This window comes from Dermacentor variabilis, chromosome 2, assembly GCF_050947875.1.
Source record: "Dermacentor variabilis isolate Ectoservices chromosome 2, ASM5094787v1, whole genome shotgun sequence".
NCBI classification, from domain to species: domain Eukaryota; kingdom Metazoa; phylum Arthropoda; class Arachnida; order Ixodida; family Ixodidae; genus Dermacentor; species Dermacentor variabilis.
Window position 1 is genome coordinate 140,166,992 of NC_134569.1, and position 24,202 is coordinate 140,191,193.

At 48.7% G+C, this 24,202-nt stretch overlaps 1 protein-coding gene across 2 annotated transcripts in view; it reads left to right on the top strand.

Moving 5' to 3' along the window:
* The first annotated feature begins 7,375 nt into the window (after positions 1–7,375).
* The window catches only part of LOC142571001 (arylsulfatase B-like), an 82,009-nt gene continuing 65,182 nt past the window's right edge, over positions 7,376–24,202 (top strand). For both annotated transcript variants that reach the window (XM_075679297.1, XM_075679298.1), the window contains exons 1-2: positions 7,376–7,736; positions 8,197–8,356. In XM_075679297.1, coding sequence (XP_075535412.1) covers positions 7,404–7,736; positions 8,197–8,356 — 493 coding nt within the window. In that variant the 5' untranslated portion in view covers positions 7,376–7,403. The remainder of the gene's footprint in view (positions 7,737–8,196; positions 8,357–24,202) is intronic.

Below are 24,202 nucleotides of genomic sequence, written 5' to 3' on the forward strand. Positions count from 1 at the left end.
CGAAGGCGGACGAGAATAGGGGCGGTTCTGCGCAGGAGAATCGGTGGCGGCATTATTTGAGCGGGCAGCATAGCGACGAGAAAGGCCACCTATGGGGCGAGAGTAGGCAGTATATGTAGATTGGTTCGGGGAACTCCAGCGACTGCGACAGTGCCGAGAAATGTGCCCAATTCGATGGCAGCGAAAACAAATTGGCTTGTCGTCTGCAGTGCGCCATTCAGAGGGGTTGCGGAAACGTGGTGGGTAAGAAGGTGCGGGACGGGGCGGAATCGAAGAAGCCGGGTGGGTATCAGGGCGATGGGCCGAGCAGATGGTGTGAATACCCATGTTGGCGAACTCCTGGCGGACAACTGCCTGGATCAGAGAAACAGTGACTGCAGGTGGATTGGAGGGGCTGGAGTCGAAGGCAGCCGGATAGGCGGCCTCGATGTCACGCCGAACAATCCTGGTAACATCGCCAGTGTTGTTGGGATGAGGAGTGTCGGCACAGGAAGATGTCGCTGGGTTGTTGGGCAGACGGGCAAACTGCTGGTCGATACGTCGGCTTTTAGCGAGTTCCAGGCCGCGGCACTCTTTTGTGACTGCATCCACCGTCGCCACGTTGTTAAATACGGGGAAGTTGAAGGCGTCATCGGCAATGCCTTTGAGGATGTGGGAGACCTTGTCGGACTCAGTCATGTGTGCGTCAACTTTGCGGTATAGCTAGAGCCAAGACGTCCTGAATGTACGTGACGCAGGCCTCCGTTGACGTCTGCACACGACCGGAAAGCGCCTTCTGCGCGGCAAGTTGGTGATCGTAGGGGTTGCCGAACAAGTCTCGGAGCTTTTGCTTAAGCGAATCCCAACTGGTGAGCTCTTCTTCGTGCGTCCGATACCAAACTCGAGGTGTGCCACCTAGGTAAAAGACTACGTTGGTGAGGGTGATAGTAGGATCCCACCGGTTATTGCGGCTCACGCGTTCGTACAGGCTGATCCAGTCCTCGACGTCTTCCCCATCTTTTCCCGAGAATACGCCAGGATCACGGGGAGCGGGAAGAGTGATGTAGGTCGTCGAAGTGGACGCAGGTGTCGGAGCCGGCGGAGTCGAGTTGTCGTCGCCGGGAGCCATGAAGGAACGCTCGACGTACCGTCCACTGCGAAGCTCCGTGACGAGGTACAGGGAACGCCACCTCCACCAGATATGTTACGTAGGAAGACACCGACGAAAAGCTATTTACGAGTATATCTACAAGGCAATACGCCGCAGTTGGCCAAGAGGCAACAGCCCGCGCTAGCTTCCAATCGTCGTCGTCGTCTTCTTACTGCTCGGCTCTTCGTCATTGGAAATACTATCCTGTAGCAATATTCTGATTTGAGTCATATGTAGAATTACGTCTCGAATGTTCACATTTAGGCTATTTAATTGCTTTTGTGCAAGAACAATCTGTGGAGTGGGAAAACGTGTCCAATGAGCAATCAGGAGTTTGGATCATTGATGAAGGCATATTCAGATCATCTAAGTGAGAAGTTGTGAAATCTTAGAAATGGTTGTATCGTTAAGGTGCGGTATGCACAGGGCCATATTGGCAGGCACAATCCTGATAAAGAACATTATTTGTCACGTACCTAGGGAGTCCCAGACACCGGCGCAGGCCTTCACGTTCCAAAAGAACCAGAGGCTTTGTTTTAAAAGCAAGGCTGCTTGAGAACAATGCACACCCGAATTCTAGCTGGGCGCATGTACATTTTGTATATCATTATCGGAGCTAGCTAGTCCTTACGTTGTTCATTCATTCATTCATTAATTCATTCATTCATTCTTTATTTACAACATATTTTACAAAATACGAAAGCATTACTGGACCTATAGCCATTGGCTAGTCCCGGGTCCATAGTGAACTTAGGATATAAAACGCAGCACGCGAGCACACAAAAGCAGCAGACATAAAACATAATAGTAATATTAACATAGATAACTCAGACACGAAGGTAAATATAACTCAGTGTTCTTTTATCCTTAACGCGCGCGAGCAACAGAAGAGACATAATACTTAACAATGACATTGACATGCACAACTTGAGCAATTGACATGTACAACTTAGACAGGAATGTAAATATAAAGAAGTGTCCTTTTATCGACAGTATTTTTCAAAAAAGTGTTTTCTCACAGTAGACCTAAAGTTACGGGCTTCTTTTATATGTATTGGCAGAGAATTCCAAATAAGTAAGCCGTTAAATTCCACGAGCCTTTTCCCGTACAGATTATGACATGGGGGCAAATTAAAACACCGATTACTTGCAGCTCTTGTATTTCGTAACGGGATTTTAAACAAGGTAATTGGAAGTGGATTATTGTTTTCGGTAATGCTATGAATTACCTCAGCAATTTTCAATTCATACAATGCATGGACAGGCAACACATGCAATGAGCCGTACAAGTACGTACTGGATTGTGTACACCTAGAAGAGGTGATAATTCTTAATGCGCGTTTTTGCAGGCGGAATACAGGTTCATAGTAAGTTATAAAAGTGTTTACCCATTAGTCAATACAATATGATAAGTGACTCTGAATGAAGGAGAAGTACAGAATACGTAGGACAGGATATCCGAAACATTCACGACCCTTAAGAAGAATATAACATCCGTAAGCAAGTTTGGAACAAAGGTGTTTAATGTTAGTTTTCCAGTGCATGTCTGAATCAAAGAGAGTGCCTAAATATTTGTAGGAGACAACTTGTTGTAGTTTTGTGCCTCATAATGATATGTCCAGTATTTCAGTATTGAACTTTTTCTTCCTGGAATGAAAAACTGTATACTTAGTCTTACTAAGATTAAGGGTCAGTTCATTGGACGTAAACCACTTAAAAACATTATCTAACTCTGCATTTATTTTATCCTGAATATATCGAGCAGACTGTCTCCTGTGAATAGAAGAGCGGCGTCGTCAGCATACATGAAAGCCTGTGAATGCCTAAGCGTTACTGGGAAATCATTTATGTAAAGTGAGAAAAGCATGGGCCGAAAAACGGAACCCTGTGGCACACCAGTTAGTACAGTTTGTAAGGTAGACGTATAATTTTTAAGTGTTACTTGCTGCTTGCGGTTACTGAGGTAGCGTCGAAGCAGATTCAGGATTTTGCACCTAAACCCTAGATTGTTAATGTCGTTCAGTAATTCCTGATGGTCAACTGTATCGAAGGCCTTCTTTATGTCGAGATAGACAACGACTGCAATTTTATTATGCTGGAGAGCCGTAATAAGTGGGTGCGTCAGGGTGAAAACAGCGGAAGAAGTGGATTTCTGAGGCCTGAAGCAGTGTTGGTGGGGGCTCAGTATATTGTATTTAGATATGAATTTGTTTGTGTGCAAAGAGAGTATCTTTTCAAACACTGTGTTGATAACGCTATTAATTGAAATCGGCCGATAACTTTATGAATTAGAGAGATCTCCGTCCTTATAATTCGGAATTACTTTTGCTATTTGTAATTCTGAAGGGCATATTTCGAAATCAAGGGACTGATTAAATAGGTGAAGGAGGGGACCCGCTAATATGTGAATGTTGTCCTTAATTAGCTTAACAGGTATTTGGTCAAGCCCAGCTGCCTTAGTTCTTAGTCCTTTAACAACTGCTATAATTTCATCCACTGTGATATGCTCAATTACCATAGTATCCACCACTGTATTTTCGGTATTGAGCAACCATATTTTCGGTTGCTAAATTTGTGCAGTAAACCTTAAGCAGATTGTGCCATAGATGATAAATTTTCTATGTGTGGGCTCCAGCTAAGTTTTCCATCATAAATTATTCCCAAATATTTAAGAGACTAAAGCTGGCGTATGGGTTCTTCTTTATGACATATTCAGATTGCAATCGGATCCGTAGTGAAAAGGCCAAGGATTCCGCTTTTGCGAACATTTAATTACTTGTAAATTTTATGAATTTATACCTCAAGCATAATCATGTATCTTTGCAATTTTTTATATGGAGAGTAAATAAAACGGCATCTCTCGAATCTGCATGATTGGCACAAAATATACTTGCTAAGCAACACTAATACTAGCAAAATAGTAAACAATCAAAAATGAGTCAGCAACTACTCAAACCTTGTCCACAACCACAACAGCCGGGTGGAACGCCTGCATTCAGCGAACTCTCGAACCTACCGCCAGCCTCTTCGTCTTAATGGTGCTACGAGACTACGTACGATAGCCTCTCATCCACAATCTATTAAACTCGCTCATCGTTTTACCATCACCTGAAAATTACGCTCACGGGTGAACAGCCCACTTCAGAATGGGTTCAGAACATTACCCTGGCCTCCTTGGCTTGCGCAAGGCGTTGAAAGCTGTCTTAAGCTACTAAAATGCCGTGCTTGTTTTGGACACGGTATTCCTGCGACTTGGAAGTTACAGCTGCGCTGCCCTCCATTACAGATTGCGTTGCGTGTTTGTGTACCATGCTCCAATCCGTCCATCCAATTCCAATTTGAGTACCTGTACCTCGAGTGCCCTACGTTCCTTGGAACCTTCGGGCGGCAACACGTCTTTGAGCGACAGTCTGCCCATCGTAAGCACCTTCTACTCCATTACCTGATTCCTTACCGAGTGCTAGAACACCCCAGCAACACGTTTGTAATTTCCATTGATGGACAACCAGACGCCATTTCGCTTGAACGACCCGTCAGTACAAGCAAGCGATCCTTGCCCTAACTACAACCCCGTCCACTCGACCTACTACCTTGTACAAGGGGCGCACGCCCCAGCACGACCAATTGTTGCACACGACGCTTCTCGTGGGCTCCCTCGGCTGTCGATACTGCCTCCTCTCTGGGTACGGAAGTCACAGTAGTGACTGCACCTCAGGCAAGGAAGCGCCATCGACGCAGCAGCAGAGACGCGCAGACTCGCGCTGCATACCCTTGCGCTTTAGTTCGGCGGCGCTCCAGGCACCAGCTGACACAGTTATAAATAATGTACTTTTACTTTTGCCTGACTTCTACAGGCTCCCCTCCATGCGAGGCCCTACAAACAGCTTTCACGCGAATGCTTTAGCGAGCTGCGCGATTTATCCACAAGTATTTGCCGCTCTTCAGTGAAGGTCTCACCAACTTAGGGTCACTGAGTATGTGCCACTGAGTGTGTGGCCAAGGAAGGAAACAATTCTCGGAGGTCACGCGCGGACTTCTCAGCAGAACCACTAGATGACACAGCGTGTCCATAAAAAAAGTGTCAGAGAGGAGTCGTGTAGCGGTACGACGCATTTATCAGCGTTCGCACGCACCGGCGCGCCATGCATTGCGGAGATCATTTGCCGTTGCTTCGTGGTAGCAGCTCTAGATGACACTGAGTGTGCTTAGGGAAGCAAAAGTAAGGAGTACCGCTGTAGTACATGCCTCATACATAACTCGTTTTGATGGTGCCAATACGTTGTGTCATTATAATAATTGTGCTAGCGCATTACTGTCGACAGTCATCGTCAGATCGGTTCTGCCGCAATTTTTGAACGATGAAGTGTACTTCCTCTTAGTACTTGCACGCAAATATGCGCCGCGTGGGCATTGCTGCAGTCTTGCCTTTCCCGTCGCGGGCGTTTGCATTTTTTATTTCAATGTTTGATTGTCTTCCGTATGAAAGAGTTCTGCAACTGCATTATAGAAAGCATTACTTTTGATAGAGCTTTCATGCATAATCAGGAGTTTCGTACGCAATAATTTTTTTTTCTGCACGAATCTCGTCGGTCTTGTGGAAACTGTAAAAAACTTCATGGGCAGTAATGTTCTTCTAGAATGCGCCTATCTGTATTCCATTACAATGCACCCACGGGCTCCCGATTTCAGTACAATACGGAGCGTGAAATTCGGTCAGGGTCGCTATAAGGTAAAACTATTTCAAACAGTTTCTAGTTCAGCAATCAGCCCTCCACGATTGGTCATACTTTACTTGAACCTCAGCCACTTTGCCTCTCTGCCACAGGAGATCACAAAAGCCGCCAAAACTTGACGTCTGTTTAAAGGGATAGGTATAATTGCCCAAGAAAAAAGAAATAAATATTTGTCATTCTACGTGTTTTTTTTTCGCTATTAGCCCAGCGATATAGGTCACAATTATCTCGCCCTTAACTTACTTCGCCTTTCTGTTACGCGACATCGAAAAAAAAAGAAAACTAGAAAACTCACCACGTCAATGTGACCATGTGTATGCGTGAAAGATGCATTAATATGCGAATCAAAACTGATTTTTTTTTGGAATAGGCGGAGAGTGCCCAGTTTCGAAAAGATAAAAGATGGCTGACCGCCGATCGCTTTGTCACTAGTTACTTGGAGTTGCCGGCGAGAAAAATATTATTTGGTAATATAAAGTAACAGTTTCGACTGAAAGGCGATGCATCGATTGCGATAGCAAATTAGCAGACCGCCATACGAAGTAAGGATTGTGCTTTTATTGGCCGTATCAACGTGTAAAGATTCGCTTGCCAGCGAAATGAACAAGCATGGTGTGGGCGCGCATAGCAAACACGGACACATCACACTCGATGATCGAGGACACTCGCTGTCAAAACGCTGGAATTAAGAAGCACGACGGCAGCAGCGAGAGAAGTGACATTCGTGCTGTGTATCGCTCCTACGCAAAATGAGCACCGAGAACACACATCCCGCACAAAACTACGAGCCGTCGACGCACCTAGACTGAGCCCCCAACGCAGATCGCTGTCAAGATACGGCCGAGCGACCGCGCCCAACCGCCACATACGCAGTTCCAACCGAAGTAGAACGCCGCCACCCCCTCTCTTCCCTCACCCGGTAACTCGCAGTCTAGTACCCCACGCGCGACGGAAGTCGGCGCGCTTCCTCGTCGCTTTCCTCTGCTTCGCGCGGACGAGATGGAGCCGCGATCGTAGGCTCCTCTCACACTATTTCACTCGCACATACAGCGTAGTGTGCGCGGCGACGTGCTATCGCCCTTGTACTCACTAAGGAATGTCACGGCGACGGCGTCGACAGAATTACGCCTGGAGTCTCGGTATAGTTGCTATCCCAATAAATTTTTTTGAGTAGTATTATAAGTTTGCTAATATCGCTCTGCGAAGTTATTCTCAGTGAGTAGCCCATTTAGTGGCATTTTTAAGCTTCTGTCGACGCCGCCAGAGTTCCTCAGCTGTTTCGAATCCCACTTTACGCCGTTTTTGTATAGCACTGGCAAGATCCAGCTGTGTGTCATGTATATCGTTCATGATAAAAGCAGACAAAATTCCACTCTCTCCTTTTCTCGTTCCACTACACTGTTCTCCTAGCTCAATGCACAGCTGTTTCCTGCCTGGCGCCGAGTAGCTGTGCGTATGAAATGTGCCATTCATTCCAGAAGAGCGATTCCGCGCAGCTTGCAGGCACTTTGCGTTGTGCGACATGGTCTAGTCGATGTAGAATGGCGCCGAAACGTTTCGATATAAACAGCCAGCCCGCTACGGATTACTATGGTTCCTTCGTAGCGCAGACTGTGAAAGTCATTCACCAATGGAAAAAGCGTAACTGGAAATGTCCACGCGAGCTCGGGCTTCAATGCGGGCTCAAGCAAACTGTGGTGGGGAGTGGTACATCTCAGCAGACAGTGCGCACGCGATCGCATGTGGCTGATCAGCGTTGCTGGCTCCGGTCTACGTCGGCGCTGGCTATTGTGATTGTGCTCGTAGCGTTGGGCGTCATGTGGCCTTCAAGGCGCAAGCAGCCGCACATCATTTTCATACTCGCCGATGACCTGGTGAGGTTTATCTTCCGTGGCTGTGAAATGTCGTATGGCTCTGTTCTGTACGGTAGGACGACACTTAGGCGATGAATTTATCTATATAGTGCTTTAAAAAATGTAGTTTCACGAAGCCCCTTACAGGATATCAACAATGGCTGAGTAGGGTGGGCATAAAATACTTGTACCTTTAATGACAACTGCAAGTATGCTATACAAATAAGTATGTACAACTGTACAACTATACAACTGTAAGTGTGCCGTAGCAAATATTATAACGTATGCATCAGCAGGTGTGGAATCGTGTAGACAATCCGATGATTATGCACAAATGAGTAGTGGGCGTCAGGCATACACGTATGTGTACCAGGCAGTACCTGCCTTATTGCGTATACTTTCATCATTTATGTTTGCACTCAGGTATTACAATTCCGAGTAATTTCCAAGTTTTGTTGTTATTGCCGTTGACACTTGCCAGGGCTGGAACGATGTCAGTTACCACGGAAGCCACCAGATTCGAACTCCCAACATCGACGCTCTTGCCTGGAACGGCGTTCGTTTTGACCGCCTCTACTACCAGCCTCTTTGTTCGCCTTCTCGTGCGGCTCTCATGACCGGGCGCTACCCGATACACACAGGTAAATAAATATCAACATAAAATTCAAATGAGCATTACATAGATGGCGGAAAAACAATGCAACTACCACATTAAATTTATTGTATATTTTTCCCTCCACATATGGAAATTCAGCGATGACACAAGCAGCGATATATAGAGCACCATCTGTAGCCAGTTGCTTAACGGAACTGAGACAGTGTGAATAATAATAATAATAATAATAATAATAATAATAATAATAATAATAATAATAATAATAATAATAATAACACAATCAATGAAATATTTATTATAGTCTCCAGGAACAGCTAAGCCTTCGTATTGGTGCACTTAAAAGCAATGCGCAAGGCAAAATGTGCAGTGAAGACGAATGTGGTCGACAAAACAATTTGAGATAGTAAAGCAAATCTGGAAAGAGAAAACGAGGAAGCGGGCGTAAAAGGGAGTTAACCATAAAACATGATTATCTACATATATACAAAACACAGTAAATTAACGCTGAAATACGCCAATACAGGTATAACAATCACTACATGTGTTTGGGGTAAAGTCATAAAACAGTGTGTAGTGGAACAAGGCCGCGCAGGAAACACTGATCGCTGCGTGGTGTACTTTGTCACTATGCACACACGATCAAGAAGCGTTGGACACTGTATAACGCCATTGACCACCTTATATGGGGTGTCCCACGTAACTTGTGGCGAGCCTTAAAACATGCAAATGCACCGTAAGTGGGCAGACCAAAGACAATGGTGTTTGCCGTCGTTTGAAGATACTCGAGTGATTTTCGCATACTGGCTAATCACACAGTGAGCTATAATGAATTAATCAACTTCCTAAATATTGTAATTAGATTAAAAGTCTCAATGAGAATATTGTACTAAAGCTCGAACAACTGCCGATGCAGCTTTTTGTCGCTCAATACGAGCTACATAAGAGTGTTTTTCCAAGCATGAAGGATGCCTACGAATACATGCAAAGTGCATCGAGCGGCCAGTCGCGCGCCAATTTTGCGTGTATTCGCGGGCTTATCTCCTGCTTGGAAAAACATTTTTACGCAACACGTATTAAGCAACAGAAAGCTGTATCGAGAGCTTTTGATGTTGCTCTACAATTTTGTCATTGACACTTGCTTAAGTTGATTAAATACGTACGACTGATTTCGTAATTACGCTGAATTTCAAACAATAATGTGACTGTCTCCAGGCGACGGCAAACAAATATTCCGGCTTCTTGGCATCTGGATAAGTTTAAATTTTGCTCAAACTACGTGCAAATTTTGCTGAAACCCGGTATAGGAACCACAAGGTCGGATTCATTACGTCTTGATTTTAGTGCTATGAGTGGAAGTATAATTGAGAGAGCTTAACTAGGGGTCCCCAGAACGAAAAAAGTGGTGCTTGAAAATAGATATCAATCTATATTGGACGTGTTCAGTGTGCTCAGAATTAGATTTCTACGTTCGGCCCCAAACTACTGAGGCGCACTCTAGTTGCGCAAGACTCACATCAGAATACAATTTCAGAAAGGCAACCGGTCAGTGGGAGTCACTGGATATATGAGAAACAATACGAAGTGCACGTTGTTTTGCATATTTAGTGCGTGGAGTAAAACTTGATGTTTTGTCACTCAGATTATGTTTTGAATTCAGCGTAAAATATAATTAGTCCTAACTATTTGATCAACTTCTCAAGTATTACAATAAAAGGAAAAGTGTCAATAAGAAAATTGTAGACCAACATGAAAAACTCTCGATACAGCTGCCGTTTACTGAATGTGTGTTGCATAAAAATGTTGGGAACGTGAATGTTGCTCTTTGTGTTTGTTAGGTTTTGGTTACGATTGGAGGACAGAGCTTCAGAGGCGAGTTCAATGTATTAGTCCGCGAAACTCATCATCTTATTTCAGGTATAGACCTCCTTTCATTTCATAGACGCTGGGCAATGGCGCTTCGCGAGGGGTGTACGAAAATTGCACATGGTAATGCAAAGGAAGAATAGCAGCCTTCATTGTATGCAGAAGTTCTCATAACTTCCCACTTGGATGGCATATATGCACGGACGTTTGCCTTACCGTCATCACCACGAGAATGTCTGGGAGGAGCACCGCGTTATGAACGTGGCCAGCCGTTTACACCTCACTGGCGTGGTTTGGCATACCTAACCACGTGAGCCTGAATGTATCTCATTGGGTTTGTTCGGTTTTGGTTAAGATTGGAGGAAAGAGCTTCAGAATCGAGTTCACTTTATTAGCTCGCGCAACTCATCGGGTTATTTGAGGTACAGACCTCCTCTATGAATGCGGAGCAACGCTTGTCTGCGGGACTAGAGATATTCTACTACGAAGCATGTTGCCAGCCGCCATACTCGATGATTTTCAGGCGCATCAAACCTTCGTCATTTCTTTGACTCAAGATATGTTTCTTCCTGGCCTGACAGCAAAGTTTCTTCCCGTGGGTTCTTCACACGTCCGGACAGAATCCTGCAGAGGCTTTGTCGAGCCAGGCTATAACAATACAACTAAACACAATAGGGTAGTCTCTCGTTCCGTTGGTGAAGCGGTCGATGAACGTGCTTTCTTGTGGGCAGTCAACGCTCTTATGCACTCGGCAGCTGTGTTAGCGGGACCTAAACTAAAAACATTTAAGGACCAAGACAAAACTGATGTAACAACGGTTCGAGCGTCTTCCGGTAACTTGTTTGTCTAATGATATAGCTGCTTCGCATGGACACTACCTACGTGTGGACCGCTCAGTTGGAGTCTCCTTTCGAGGAGCTGATGTTTCTTATCTTCTTTGGGTCACTTATGCGCCAGTTTAATCCGAAGTCTTTCACGAAATGGCATACTGATTCAAGTGTTCTGAGCGTTGGTGCAATTGTTGGTCCAATTCACGACGGACACCAACACGCTGCGAATGCCTGATGAAGGCAGACAGCATAGTCACTGAACTTGCATGTCTCGCTATTGTTTTCGCAGTCAACACATAGATATCACTTTTATACGGCTGCCATTTGAACATTATTGCCAACCATTATTCTCTCTGGTGGCTTTTTGAACAGCGAAATGCCTCTGGCCCGTTGTCTTGGTAGGACTTGCGACTTCAATAATACTTCGTTGCTTACGACAGCGGCCGGTGCCCCGTAGATGCCGACTGTTTACCTCATGTTCCCTCTCAAAGTGCATTGAAGAAAAGCAGGATACAAGAGGCGTGGCGCTCCGGTGCTTGCGAACGCTTAGAATTGGCCACTCGCTTGTCGCATACTTAGTGCCACTTACTGAATGATCCAAATTGGAGAGATATTGATTTATGGACGCTTCTTGCAGATGATGGAGAAGTTGTGTATGTCGGCGGCCACCGAGTTTCCCCTCGGCAATTCGCTGTTTCAGGCGCCTATGTTCTTACAGTTTGGTACGCTTGAGGACAACTGCCTTGAGAGTGTCGTACTCGTTTGTCGCAGATGAATTGTTGAGAACGTCGTACACTTCCAGCGCGACGTCGCTGGGGAGCGAAAAGTGAACGTAGGCAAGGCGAGCATGTTGAGGTGGCACGGTGTAGGCGGTACAGTTCTTCAGCTTGAGCGAACTTGACTTCGGGATGTTGTGCCCAGAAAGGAGAAAGACGGGCAAAGGCCGCTTGAAGAGCCGATGGAAACAATGCGATGGACGCCGTTTCTTCGCTTGGAGCGTTGTGTTCGGCCATCCCAGATTACCACTGCAGAGTGGATGCTTCTAGAACAAAAACACTTGCCAGAATAAAAGACAGTCTGCCTTATTGCTTGTTGCTGTTCCTTAATGACGTGGCGCAACGCTCTCTAGGGTATCTGGCATAAATTGGGCTGTGCATTGTTTAAATAATAATAATAATTCTACTTATCAGAATAATATTATTGTAAACGTAACCTCTAATTGGAACTTGTGTGGATTAAGGTTTATGGGGTACAGATATAAGCTCTATTTTATGTGCTTAAGAAGAAGCTTCAGCTCGGGCCCAACTGCGACGCGGCCTATTCAAATACATGTAAAAACGCAAAAACGTTTTTCTGAGATAACCCCTGGATCGATTTCAATGAAATTTGTTGCATTTGAGAGAGAAAGTTAAATTCTAGTGACTGTTTGTAGCGGAATTTTGATTTAGGGCGTGAATTTCGTTCGAAATATTTTCAAAAATTCAGAAGTTTGAAAGAAAATAGAAGCACGAAGTTTACAAATTCATAGCTCTGAATAAAGAACAGATATCGTGGTTCTGTCACTGCATACATTAGATCATTCAAAGCGGACAAATTTGATATGTCATTTAGCATCTTACGTGAATTTGTTGCGTTGTTTACGAGGGTTATGCAAAAGTTGTAATTACATATTAAGAAATTTTTTGAGATTCATGTCTAGATGTCAAATTTCTCTGCTTTAGATGTGCTATCAGATAAATTCACAGAATTGCGATATAATTTTTTCATGCTCCGTTACGGAGTTGTAAATTTGATAGTTCCGGTTTCTGAAAATTTGCGATTTTTGCCAATTTTTAGTAAAAGATTGACAACCTAAATCGAAAATTCAAAACAAAAAGTCACTAAATTTTTAGTTTTTTTTCTTTTAAATGCAACGAACCCCGTCAAATTTGGTACAGTGGTTGCTGAGAAAAACGAATTCTCCTTTTACATGTATTTAGGTAGGAGCATCCGAGCTAAAGCTTCCTCTTAACACACAATACAAATTTGAGTTACAAAAAATAATTCGGCAGAGACTGCCTACATGTGGAAATGCGGAAGCTTCTTAGTCCTTTTGGGGGAAAGATTTTTAAGCTCAAAGCTTTACTGGCCGCGAACTAGCGATTTCGTCGTGGCCCTGCTCCGACGAGTCACATGACGTCACACCGTGTTCCTCGTCACACCGAGTTCCTCGTCGCTGCGTTCGCCTCCGCTTGCTTTGCCAGCTGCGTCGCATGCCTGATAACATGTCGGAGAATTGAAAAGGAGAGCTCGCGTGCGCTGCAACCACAATTAAGACGGCGGTATGGACGGCGACAATTCTGATAAGCAGGAGGAGGCCTGGAATCGACATCGGAACAACATGAAGAAGAAAATAATCGCCCAGGAAACAGACGAACAGCGCGCCGAAACGACTGGCTAAACGCTGCAGCATAGCTAGGCAACCAGACTAACCTGTACTTGCAATCAAGATTAACCAAGGCTAACCATGCTATGCTTTAGCTTTCGCTACGCATATCCTGGCATAGCCGAGCTAAGCCACTGCCAATTTTTTTCTATGTGTTCTTTGTCTGTGCAAGCCCTCGCCTGTGTCTTAACTGTGTCTCGGTACAGCCAAATGAAAAAAGCGGCAAGCATCTCAGCGCGCTCGCTTGCCCGCGGGAGTCAAGGAATGACTTAGCGGCGTTCAAAAGGACATTAAGGCGCCCCGCATTCAGCTTTCTTAAGAGATTTTTCTGGCGTCGCTTCTCCCGGCGGGCGTTATCGCATGGACGCGGCCAGAGAGAGCGTGCAGCCACACGAGGGGCACGTGGACCAGCGCTGGTTCGTCTGCGCTCATCGAGCCGCTTCCGGCAGCGGCGGCGAGATCTGTCTCTTGAGCGCGCCACCCTCAGCGTCGACGCCGAGCGATGCTGGGTGGCGAAACGCTAGAATACGCCGGGAAAAAGCTGAATGTTGGGCGGCCTTGTCCACCTGAACGACTGACGGACTGAAAAACTTAATTGTTCGAAGTATTTACTGGGACCATGTGGAGCAGTCCTTAAGGGGCCGTTCCTTATAAAGACTAGGTGCGCACTTCATTCAGAAGCCCATTGGCTGTCGCCACGGCTCGGGTACGGCCAATCCAGGCCCTTCTGGCTTGCCAGGTCGGAGCCGCCGAGTAGGGCCGCCTCGCAGTCCTCCCGGGTAGGATTGGGTATAGGGGGAAGGTGAGGGGCTGATATGCATGCCCACACCATGTGGAAAATTTCCGAAGATTTTTCCTCACAGTGCGGGCACTTCCCTGTGCACGCAGGGTCGAAATGTTTTTGGACTGCCGGGCACAACAGTGTTTTAGTATAGAGGCGAAAGAGTAAACGCTCCTCCGCCTTCGTGAGGCGCTTACACGGCTTAGGAAAGATTGCATGGCCGTATTGGTAGTGTTGGGTGATTTCCTTGAAAGCAAATGCCGGATTGGGGTCGGAGTCCGCAGCGACGAGAGGTGAGGGCGATGCCCGGAGAGTGAGCGCGCGGGCAGCGGCGTCAGCCGCTCGCTGCCCTCGAGACCCTCGTGCGCGGGAGTCCATACTATTGTGCGAGGCGCGTGAACCCCGAAATAATTGCTGCCTTGAAGTAAGCGGTACGCAAAATAGGCAATAAAGCCCCTTTCGATGTTTCTGCAGGCCCCTCGCGAGTCGTTAATAATGACCCGCGAGTCCTGATCTGCGGCGGCGAGCGCGATGGCCACCTCTTCCGCATGTGTTATGTCTTGTGCTTTAAACGTAAGGCCGTTCACCGCGGTGTTTGGTGGACGACTGCGGCCGTATACCAACCCCCGTGGTGTGGGTCGGAGGCGTCCACGTAGAATACTCCGTGCTTGTTCCCATAGTGACGTGCCAATTGTTACGTTTCGCCTACGACGCGCGGTATAGCCGGCGCGGATGCAACGGACGCCGGGGCTTCGTTCAAAGCGGCAGACATTTTGGCCCGTTCGGCGCCGCCGCTACGCCTCCCCGCCAAGCGCGTCCAGGCATGTTCCAATGCCACGTGTCTTCGTGTGCGTGTGTGTGTGTGTGTGCATGTTGGTGCCCACGCTTGTCGAAGCGCGGCAGCCGGGGAGAGGAGCTCCCCCAACTGTGAAGCGAGGAGGTCTGAGCGGCGCCGGCCCGGCGGATGCGCCACCTACTCATCCCAACGTTCCCGAGCGGCGCCGGCCCGGCGGATGCGCCACCTACTCATCCCAACGTGCCCGAGCGGCGAAGTCACGTGCGCGTCTATAGAGGCGTTCCTTCTTGCCCTCAACTGCGAGAGTATAAAAGCAGCTGCCCCTGGACGCCAAGGGGGAGGCTCCGATTTCTTCTGTTGAGTAACGTGCACTCCCGTCTCTCTACTTGGGTCGACCTGACCGCCCGCTCTTATGCTATGCTTGAATAAACAAGTTGTTCTGTTACCAGTCGACTCATGCTTTGCCGGGACCTTCGGATGCTTCCAGTTGTGCCCCAGGCCGCCAGGCCAACGCTACCCTTGGGGCTTGCGACCCAGGTGCAACAACGGGCGTCAGCGCTGAGGTTCCAACAACTGTCTGCCAGCGGTGAGATCGCGACAACGGAGGCCAGCAGCGAAGATATGCGGTTGACTGTATGCTGAGCAGCACAACGACCATCCGGGAGCAGTGCAACGAGCCCTGTGTGATGACTGGTTGCCTGCAGCGGAACGACTGCGCTGAATTCTTGCGAGGTTTGGTGAGTGCGGGACTTTCTTCTTCTGAGTTTTGCCAGGCTTTTGTTAGTGTCAGAAACAGAGCTGGTAATTGTGGTTGTCGTTGCTGCCGGGTTAGTTTGCGGCAAGACAATAGTAGGCAGTAGAGCAAGCAGCATTCAGAGCAGCCATGGATTTGAAGTCGTTGCGCAAACCGAAATTGCTGGAGCTTGCAAGAGAGTTGGGTCTGGATGTCTCAGACAAACTCAGAAAACCAGAACTGCTAAGGGCTATTCTTGAGTTAGAAGCTGAGGATGACGAGCTGTCGGAATGCCTTGAGACCATTGAGGAGAGGGAGACTGCAAAAAGACAGGAGCGCGAAATTAAAGAACAGAAAGAAAAAGAAGAGCGTGAACGTAAAGAACAGAAAGAGCGAGAGCAACAAGAGCGCGACCACGCTTTGGAAATGCAGCGTCTCGAGGTAGAGATGGAACGCGCTCGTAATGGAAGTCAGGCACACGGTGCAGGAGAACGAGTATTGTTCAAAATGACTGACCTGATGCGGCCGTTTAAGCTTGGAGAGGACATTGGTTTGTTCCTGGTTAACTTTGAGCGAACGTGCGAGAAGCAGGGGTTCTCTCGGGAAACGTGGCCACAGCGCTTGCTCACTTTGTTACCCGGCGAGGCGGCCGACGTAGTCGCTCGCTTGAATAGAGAGGAGGCAGAGGATTTCGACAAAGTGAAATCGAGTCTGCTAAAAAAGTACAGGCTGTCAGCGGAGGCGTTCCGTCGGAAGTTTCGGGAAAATGAGAAAGGCAAAAGTGAGTCATATACAGAGTTTGCCTACAGGCTTATGTCAAACATGCAGGAGTGGCTCAAAGAAGAGAAAGCGTTTGGTGACCACGAGAAGTTCTGCAGTGTTTCAGGCTAGAACAGTTTTATAGTCGGTTACCTGAGAACGTGCGGTACTGGGTCTTGGATAGGCCAGACGTTAGTACAGTGGCTAAAGCCGCTGAGCTAGCCGAGGAGTTTGTGACGCGTCGGGCTCGCGGAGCTAAGGACGGTCAAAAGGGTGAATTTGGCTCGAAGTTTGAGAGGCCGAAGTTGACGCCCATGAGATTAAAGGGGGACACACGTAGTGCGGATGCGAGTGAAAGTCCGACCGAACGTAAGGAGACGGCGGCAGCCGAAGCCGAACGCAGAAAGCGGTTCGAGACGAGGCAAGCGCGCGTTTGTTATACGCGCCAGAAGCCGGGTCACTTTTCGGCGCAGTGTCCGGAAACAAAAACAAAAGTTGTGTTTTTGTCATTATGCAGCACTGACGAGAACATGAAGCTTCTCGAGCCTTACATGCGAGACCTCCTCGTGAACGGGAAAGAGTGCCGAGTGCTTCGCGATTCCGCAGCTACGATGGATGTAGTTCACCCCTCCTACGTAGAACCCGATATGTTCACGGGCGAGTGCGCATGGATCAAGCAAGCCGTGGAAGCTCATAGCGTGTGTCTGCCCGTAGCAAAAGTGCTTATTGAAGGACCTTTCGGAGCGCTTGAGACGGAGGCCGCAGTGTCATCTATGCTGCCCCCCCAGTACCCGTACCTATTTTCGAACAGGTCCGATCACCTCCTGCGCGAGAAGGGGCTTTTGTTTGGTGAGGCTAGCGTTCAGGCCTTAACCAGATCGAAGGTTCGGGAGCTCGCTGCAAAGGCGGTAGTTGCGGGGCCGACGTTGTCGAACAATGAGAAAGGGTCAGAGGCGCAGCAAGCTGATATTCAGAGCACGCCCGAACTGAATAAAATTGAGCCTGTAGAGTTAAAGGCACCAGATACTGGAGAGGAAATTCCCGATGCGGGAAAGTTAGAAGAGCTATCTGCAGATTTGCTCATCGCGCCTACGTCAGACGGACTTAATAGGTTGCTAAAAGTCAGCCGGTCGGCTTTAGTAGCCGAGCAAAAGAAGGATGGCAGCCTAGAAACCATACGCTGCATTGTCAAGGAAGGTATCGCCAAGAAAAATGCTCGCTTTGTGGAAAGAGGTGGGGTCCTGTACCGGAAGTATCTAGACCGCAGGGGAGTGGAGTTCGATCAGCTGATCGTGCCTCAATGCTATCGTCAGGATCTGTTGCGCTTGTCGCATGGGGGTTCGTGGTCCGGACACCTAGGAATTAAGAAAACTAAGGACCGTCTCTTGCAAGAGTACTATTGGCCAGGGTGTTTTCGGGACGCAGACCACTTTGTGAAGACATGTGACACCTGTCAGCGGGTGGGCAAACCAGGGGACAAATCGAGGGCGCCGTTGAAGTTGGTACCTATCATTACGGAGCCTTTTAGACGGCTCGTTATTGATACAGTGGGACCTCTGCCGGTAACAGCCACGGGGTACAGACACATTTTGACTGTGATCTGCCCAGCGACAAAGTTCCCTGAAGCAGTGCCGCTTAAAGAACTCAGCTCAGTTGAGATAGTCAATGCACTACTGTCCATATTTGCGCGAGTTGGTTTTCCTGCGGAAATCCAATCAGATCAGGGCACAGTGTTTACTAGCGCTTTGACGACAACTTTTCTCGAAAGGTGTGGGGTAAAGCTGTTACACAGCTCAGTGTACCACCCACAATCGAATTCCGTTCAGAAGCTTCACTCCGTCATGAAGCGCGTGTTGAGAGCATTGTGTTTTGAACATCAAACTGACTGGGAGCTGTGTCTGCCTGGGGTGATGTTTGCATTACGGACCGCGCCGCATGCGGCTACGGGGTTTTCGCCAGCTGAGCTGGTGTACGGTCGCTCGCTGCGATCTCCGCTTCGCATGCTTCGAGAATCGTGGGAAGGCAGGGGCGACGACCCAGTCGTGGTGGAGTACGTGCTTAAGCTCCTCGAACGCTTAAGAAGGGCACAGGAGTTGTCAGGTGAAGCAATGGCAAATGCCCAGCAGAGGGCCAAGGTTTATTATGATCAGACAGCCAGGGCCCGTCGTTTTGAGGTGGGCGATGAGGTCATGATATTGCGCACCTCGCTAAAAAACAAACTAGACGTGCAGTGGGAGGGCCCAGCACGAATTGTTCAAAAACTGTCGGACGTCAACTACGTGGTGAGTCTGCCAGGAAAGCGGAAAGCACAGCAAGTTTACCACTGTAATCTACTCAAACCTTATAGACAAAGGGAAGCAGTGGTGTGCATGATGGTAAACGTTCCTGAAGAGCTTCCGGTCGAGCTTCCGGGACTAGGCTCAGTGACGAACAGGAAAGACACCGATCAAGTCATTAGTGACTTAATCAGTAGAGCACCGCTGTCGCCTGAGCAGAAAACCGAACTACACCAGCTCTTACAAGAGTTTCAAGGTCTGTTCTCTGAGAGGCCTGGTAGGACTTCTGTCCTTACTCATGACATAGAACTTACCTCCCCAGAGCCAGTACGATCCAAGGCGTATCGGGTGTCACCCCGCCAGAGCGATATTATGGAGGCTGAGGTAAAGAAAATGCTACAGCTCGGTGTTATTGAGGCGGGTGAGAGTGATTATACCTCCCCTTTGATTTTAGTTGAGGTACCGGGCAAGGAACCTCGTCCTTGCGTCGACTACCGCAGGCTTAATTCCATCACTAAGGATCAAATTTATCCGATCCCTAACATCGAGGAGCGCCTTGAGAAAGTTAGTAGCGCTCAGTTTATTTCCACCCTAGATTTGTCAGGGGTTATTGGCAGGTTCCACTTACAGAAGAGGCTAGTAGATATGCGGCGTTCATTTCACCAATGGGAACGTTCCGTCCTAAAGTTTTGAGTTTTGGTTTGAAGAACGCGCCATACTGCTTTTCAAGCCTCATGGATAAAGTGTTGCGGGGACAGCAAGAATTCGCTTTACCGTATTTAGACGACGTAGCGATATTCTCCGCATCCTGGTCTGAGCATATGGCCCACTTGCGGGCAGTGCTAACCCGCCTGCGCGATGCGGGCTTGACAGTCAAGGCTCCCAAGTGCCAGTTAGCATAGGCCGAGGTTGTCTACCTCGGTCACGTGATTGGACGGGGTCGTCGCCGCCCCTCTGAAATAAAGGTGGCCGCTGTGCGAGACTTCCCGCAACCGCGCACGAAGACCGATATTCGGTCGTTCTTAGGTGTCGCCGGCTACTATCAGAGGTACATCCCCAGGTACTCTGATATCGCGGCTCCCCTGACGGATGCTCTAAGAAAAACAGAGCCTCAAACAGTCGTCTGGGACGAGACAAAGGAAAGAGCTTTTAGCGCCCTAAAGAGTGCCCTAACAAGCCAGCCTGTGCTACGATCGCCAGACTATACAAAAGGGTTCGTTGTTCAGTGCGATGCTAGTGAGCGAGGCATGGGCGTTGTACTGTGCCAACGGGAAAATGGAGAAGTAGAACACCCCGTCCTGTATGCTAGTCGTAAGCTGACCAGTCGTGAGCAGGCGTTGTTGCGTTTCGCCTGCGACACGTGGTTTTGCCGGCGCGACTGCGGCGGGGCGGCAGACATTTTGGCCCGATCGTCGTCGCCGCAACACTCATCGCCAGGTGTTTCCAGGCGCGACTGCGGCGATGCGACCGCCTAGGGATCATCCTCGCATTCCAGTCATTGTGCCCGAAACAGGCGATGCCAAAGCAGGGATCTCATTCCAGTCATTGTGCCCGAAACAGGCGATGCCAAAGCAGGGACCATCCTCTCATTACAGTCATTGTGTCCGACCGGCAGCGCCACGACAGGGTGCTACGAGATCGTGCTCGACATGGTGCTACGGCATCGCTACGACAGTGTGCGTCACCATTAGCCCATTGTACATTCACGTGCTCGTCTTTTGAGGGGTTCCTTCTTGCCCTCAACTGCGAGAGTATAAAAACAGCTGCCCCCGGACGCCAAAAGGAGGGCTCCGATTTCTTCTGTTGAGTAAAGTGCTCTCCCGTCTCTCTACTTCGGTCAAACCTGACCGCCAACTCTTTGCAATGTTAAAATAAACAAGTTGTTTCGTTGTTACCAGTCGACTCATGCTTTGCCGGGACCTTCGGATGCTTCGAGTTGTACCCCAGGCCGCCAGGCCAACGCTACCCTTGGGGCTTGCGACCCAGGTACAACCACGGGCGTCAGCGCCGAGTTCCCAACAGATCGTACCAGCAGTCGGATCCAAACATCTGGTTGGCAGCGGTGAGATCGCCTACGACTTCAAACAACTGTCTGCCAGCGGTGAGATCGCGACAACGGAGGCCAGCAGCAAAGAGATGCAGTTGACTGTATGCTGAACAGCTCAACGACGATCCGGGAGCAGTGCAACGAGCCCTGTGTGATGACTGGTTGCCTGCAGCGGAACGACTGCGCGGAACTCTTGGCTGCGAGGTTTGGTGAGTGCGGGACTTTCTTCTTCTGAGCTTTGCCAGGCTTTTGTTAGTGTTAGAAACAGAGCTGGTAATTGTGGTTGTCGTTGCTGCCGGGTTAGTTTGCGGCAAGACAATAGTAAGCAGTAGAGAAAGCAGCATTCAGAGCAGCCATGGATTTGAAGTCGTTGCGCAAACCGAAATTGTTGGAGCTTGCAAGAGAGTTGGGTCTGGATGTCTCAGACAAACTAAGAAAACCTGAACTGCTAAAGGCTATTCTTGAGTTAGAGGCTGAGGATGACGAGCTGTCGGAATGCCTTGAGACTATTGAGGAGAGGTCAAAAAGACAGGAGCGCGAACTTAAAGAGCAAAAAGAGAAATATGAGCGCGAACTTAAAGAGCAAAAAGAGAAACAGGAGCGCGAACTTAAAGAACAGAAAGAGAAAGAAGAGCGTCAACACGCTTTGGAAATGAAGCGTCTCGAGGTAGAGATGGAACGCGCTCGTAATGGAAGTCAGGCACACGGTGCAGGAGAACGCGTATTGTTCAAAATGACTGACCTGATGCGGCCGTTTAAGCTTGGAGAGGACATTGGTTTGTTCCTGGTTAACTTTGAGCGAACGTGCGAGAAGCAGGGGTTCTCTCGGGAAACGTGGCCACAGCGCTTGCTCACTTTGTTACCCGGCGAGGCGGCCGACGTAGTCGCTCGCTTGGATAGAGAGGAAGCAGAGGATTTCGACAAAGTAAAATCGAGTCTGCTAAAAAAGTACCGGCTGTCTGCGGAGGCGTTCCGTCGGAAGTTTCGGGAAAATGAGAAAGGCAGAAGTGAGTCATATACAGAGTTTGCGTATAGGCTTATGTCGAACATGCAGGAGTGGCTCAAAGAAGAGAAAGCGTTTGGTGACCGCGATAAAGTTCTGCAGTGTTTCGGGCTAGAACAGTTTTTTAGTCGGTTACCTGAGAACGTGAGATACTGGGTCTTGGATAGGCCAGACGTGAGTACGGTGGCTAGAGCCGCTGAGCTAGCCGAGGAGTTTGTGACGCGTCGAGCTCGCGGAGCTAAGGACGGTCAAAAGGGTGAATTTGGCTCCAAGTCTGAGAGGCCAAGGTTCACGCCCATGAGATTTAAGGGGGACACGCGTAGTGAGGATGCGAGTGAAAGCAATCCGACCAAACGTAAAGAGACGGCAGCCGAAGCCGAACGCAGAAAGCGGTTCGAGATGAGGCGAGCGGGCGTTTGTTATACGTGCCAGAAGCCGGGTCACTTTTCGGCGCAGTGTCCGGAAACAACACCAAAAGTTGTGTTTTTTTCAATAGGCAGCACGGACGAGAACATGAAGCTTCTCGAGCCTTACATGCAAGACCTCCTCGTGAACGGGAAAGAGTGCCGAGTGCTTCGCGATTCCGCAGCTACGATGGATGTAGTTCACCCGTCTTACGTAGAACCCCATATGTTCACGGGCGAGTGCGCATGGATCAAGCAAGCCGTGGAAGCTCATAGCGTGTGTCTGCCGGTAGCAAAAGTGCTTATTGAAGGACCTTTCGGAGAGCTTGAGACGGAGGCGGCAGTGTCATCTATGCTGCCCCCCCAGTACCCGTACCTATTTTCAAACAGGTCCGATCACCTCCTGCGCGAGAAGGGGCTTTTGTTTGGTGAAGCTAGTGTTCAGGCCTTAACCAGATCGAAGGTTCGGGAGCTCGCTGCAAAGGCGGTAGTTGCGGGGCCGACGTTATCAAACAACGAAAAAGGGTCAGAGGCGCAGCAAGCTGATATTCAGAGCACGCCCGAACTGAATAAACTTGAGTCTGTAACGTTAAAGGCGCCAGATACTGGAGAGGAAAATCCCGATTCGGGAAAGTTAGAAGAGCTATCTACTGATTTGCTCATCGCGCCTACGTCAGACGGACTTGATAGGTTGCTAAAAGTCAGCCGGTCGGCTTTGATAGCCGAGCAAAAAAAGGATGGCAGCCTGGAAAACGTGCGCTGCAATGTCAAAGAAGGTATCGCCACGAAAACTGCGCGTTTTGTGGAAAGAGGTGGAGTCCTGTACCGGAAGTATCTAGACCGAAGAGGAGTGGAGTTCGATCAGCTGATCGTGCCTCAATGCTATCGTCAGGATCTGTTGCGCTTGTCGCATGGGGGTTCGTGGTCCGGACACCTAGGAGTTAAGAAAACTAAGGACCGTCTCTTGCAAGAGTACTATTGGCCAGGGTGTTTTCGGGACGCAGACCATTTCGTGAGGACATGTGACACTTGTCAGCGGGTGGGCAAACCAGGGGACAAATCGAGGGCGCCGTTGAAATTGGTACCTATCATTACGGAGCCTTTTAGACGGCTCGTTATTGATACTGTGGGACCTCTGCCGGTAACAGCCACGGGGTACAGACACATTTTGACTGTGATCTGCCCAGCGACAAAGTTCCCTGAAGCAGTGCCGCTTAAAGAACTCAGCTCAGTTGAGATAGTTAATGCACTACTGTCCATATTTGCGCGAGTTGGTTTTCCTGCGGAAATCCAATCAGATCAGGCACAGTGTTTACTAGCGCTTTGACGACAACTTTTCTCGAAAGGTGTGGGGTAAAGCTGTTACACAGCTCAGTGTACCACCCACAGTCGAATTCCGTTGAGAAGCTCCACTCCGTCATGAAGCGCGTGTTGAGAGCGTTGTGTTTTGAACATCGAACTGACTGGGAGCTGTGTCTGCCTGGGGTGATGTTTGCTTTAAGGACCGCGCCGCATGCGGCTACGGGGTTTTCGCCAGCTGAACTGGTGTACGGTCGCTCGCTTCGATCTCCGCTTCGCATGCTTCGAGAATCGTGGGAAGGTAGGGGCGACGACCCAGTCGTGGTGGAGTACGTGCTTAAGCTCCTCGAACGCTTAAGAAGGGCACAGGAGTTGTCAGGTGAAGCAATGACAAAGGCCCAGCAGAGGGCCAAGGTTTATTATGATCGGACAGCCAGGGCCCGTCGTTTTGAGGTGGGCGATGAGGTCATGATATTGCGCACATCGCTAAACAACAAACTAGACGTGCAGTGGGAGGGCCCAGCACGAATTGTTCAGAAACTGTCGGATGTTAACTACGTGGTAAGTCTGCCAGGAAAGCGGAAAGCACAGCAAGTTTACCACTGTAATCTGCTCAAACCTTATAGACAAAGGGAAGCAGTGGTGTGCATGATGG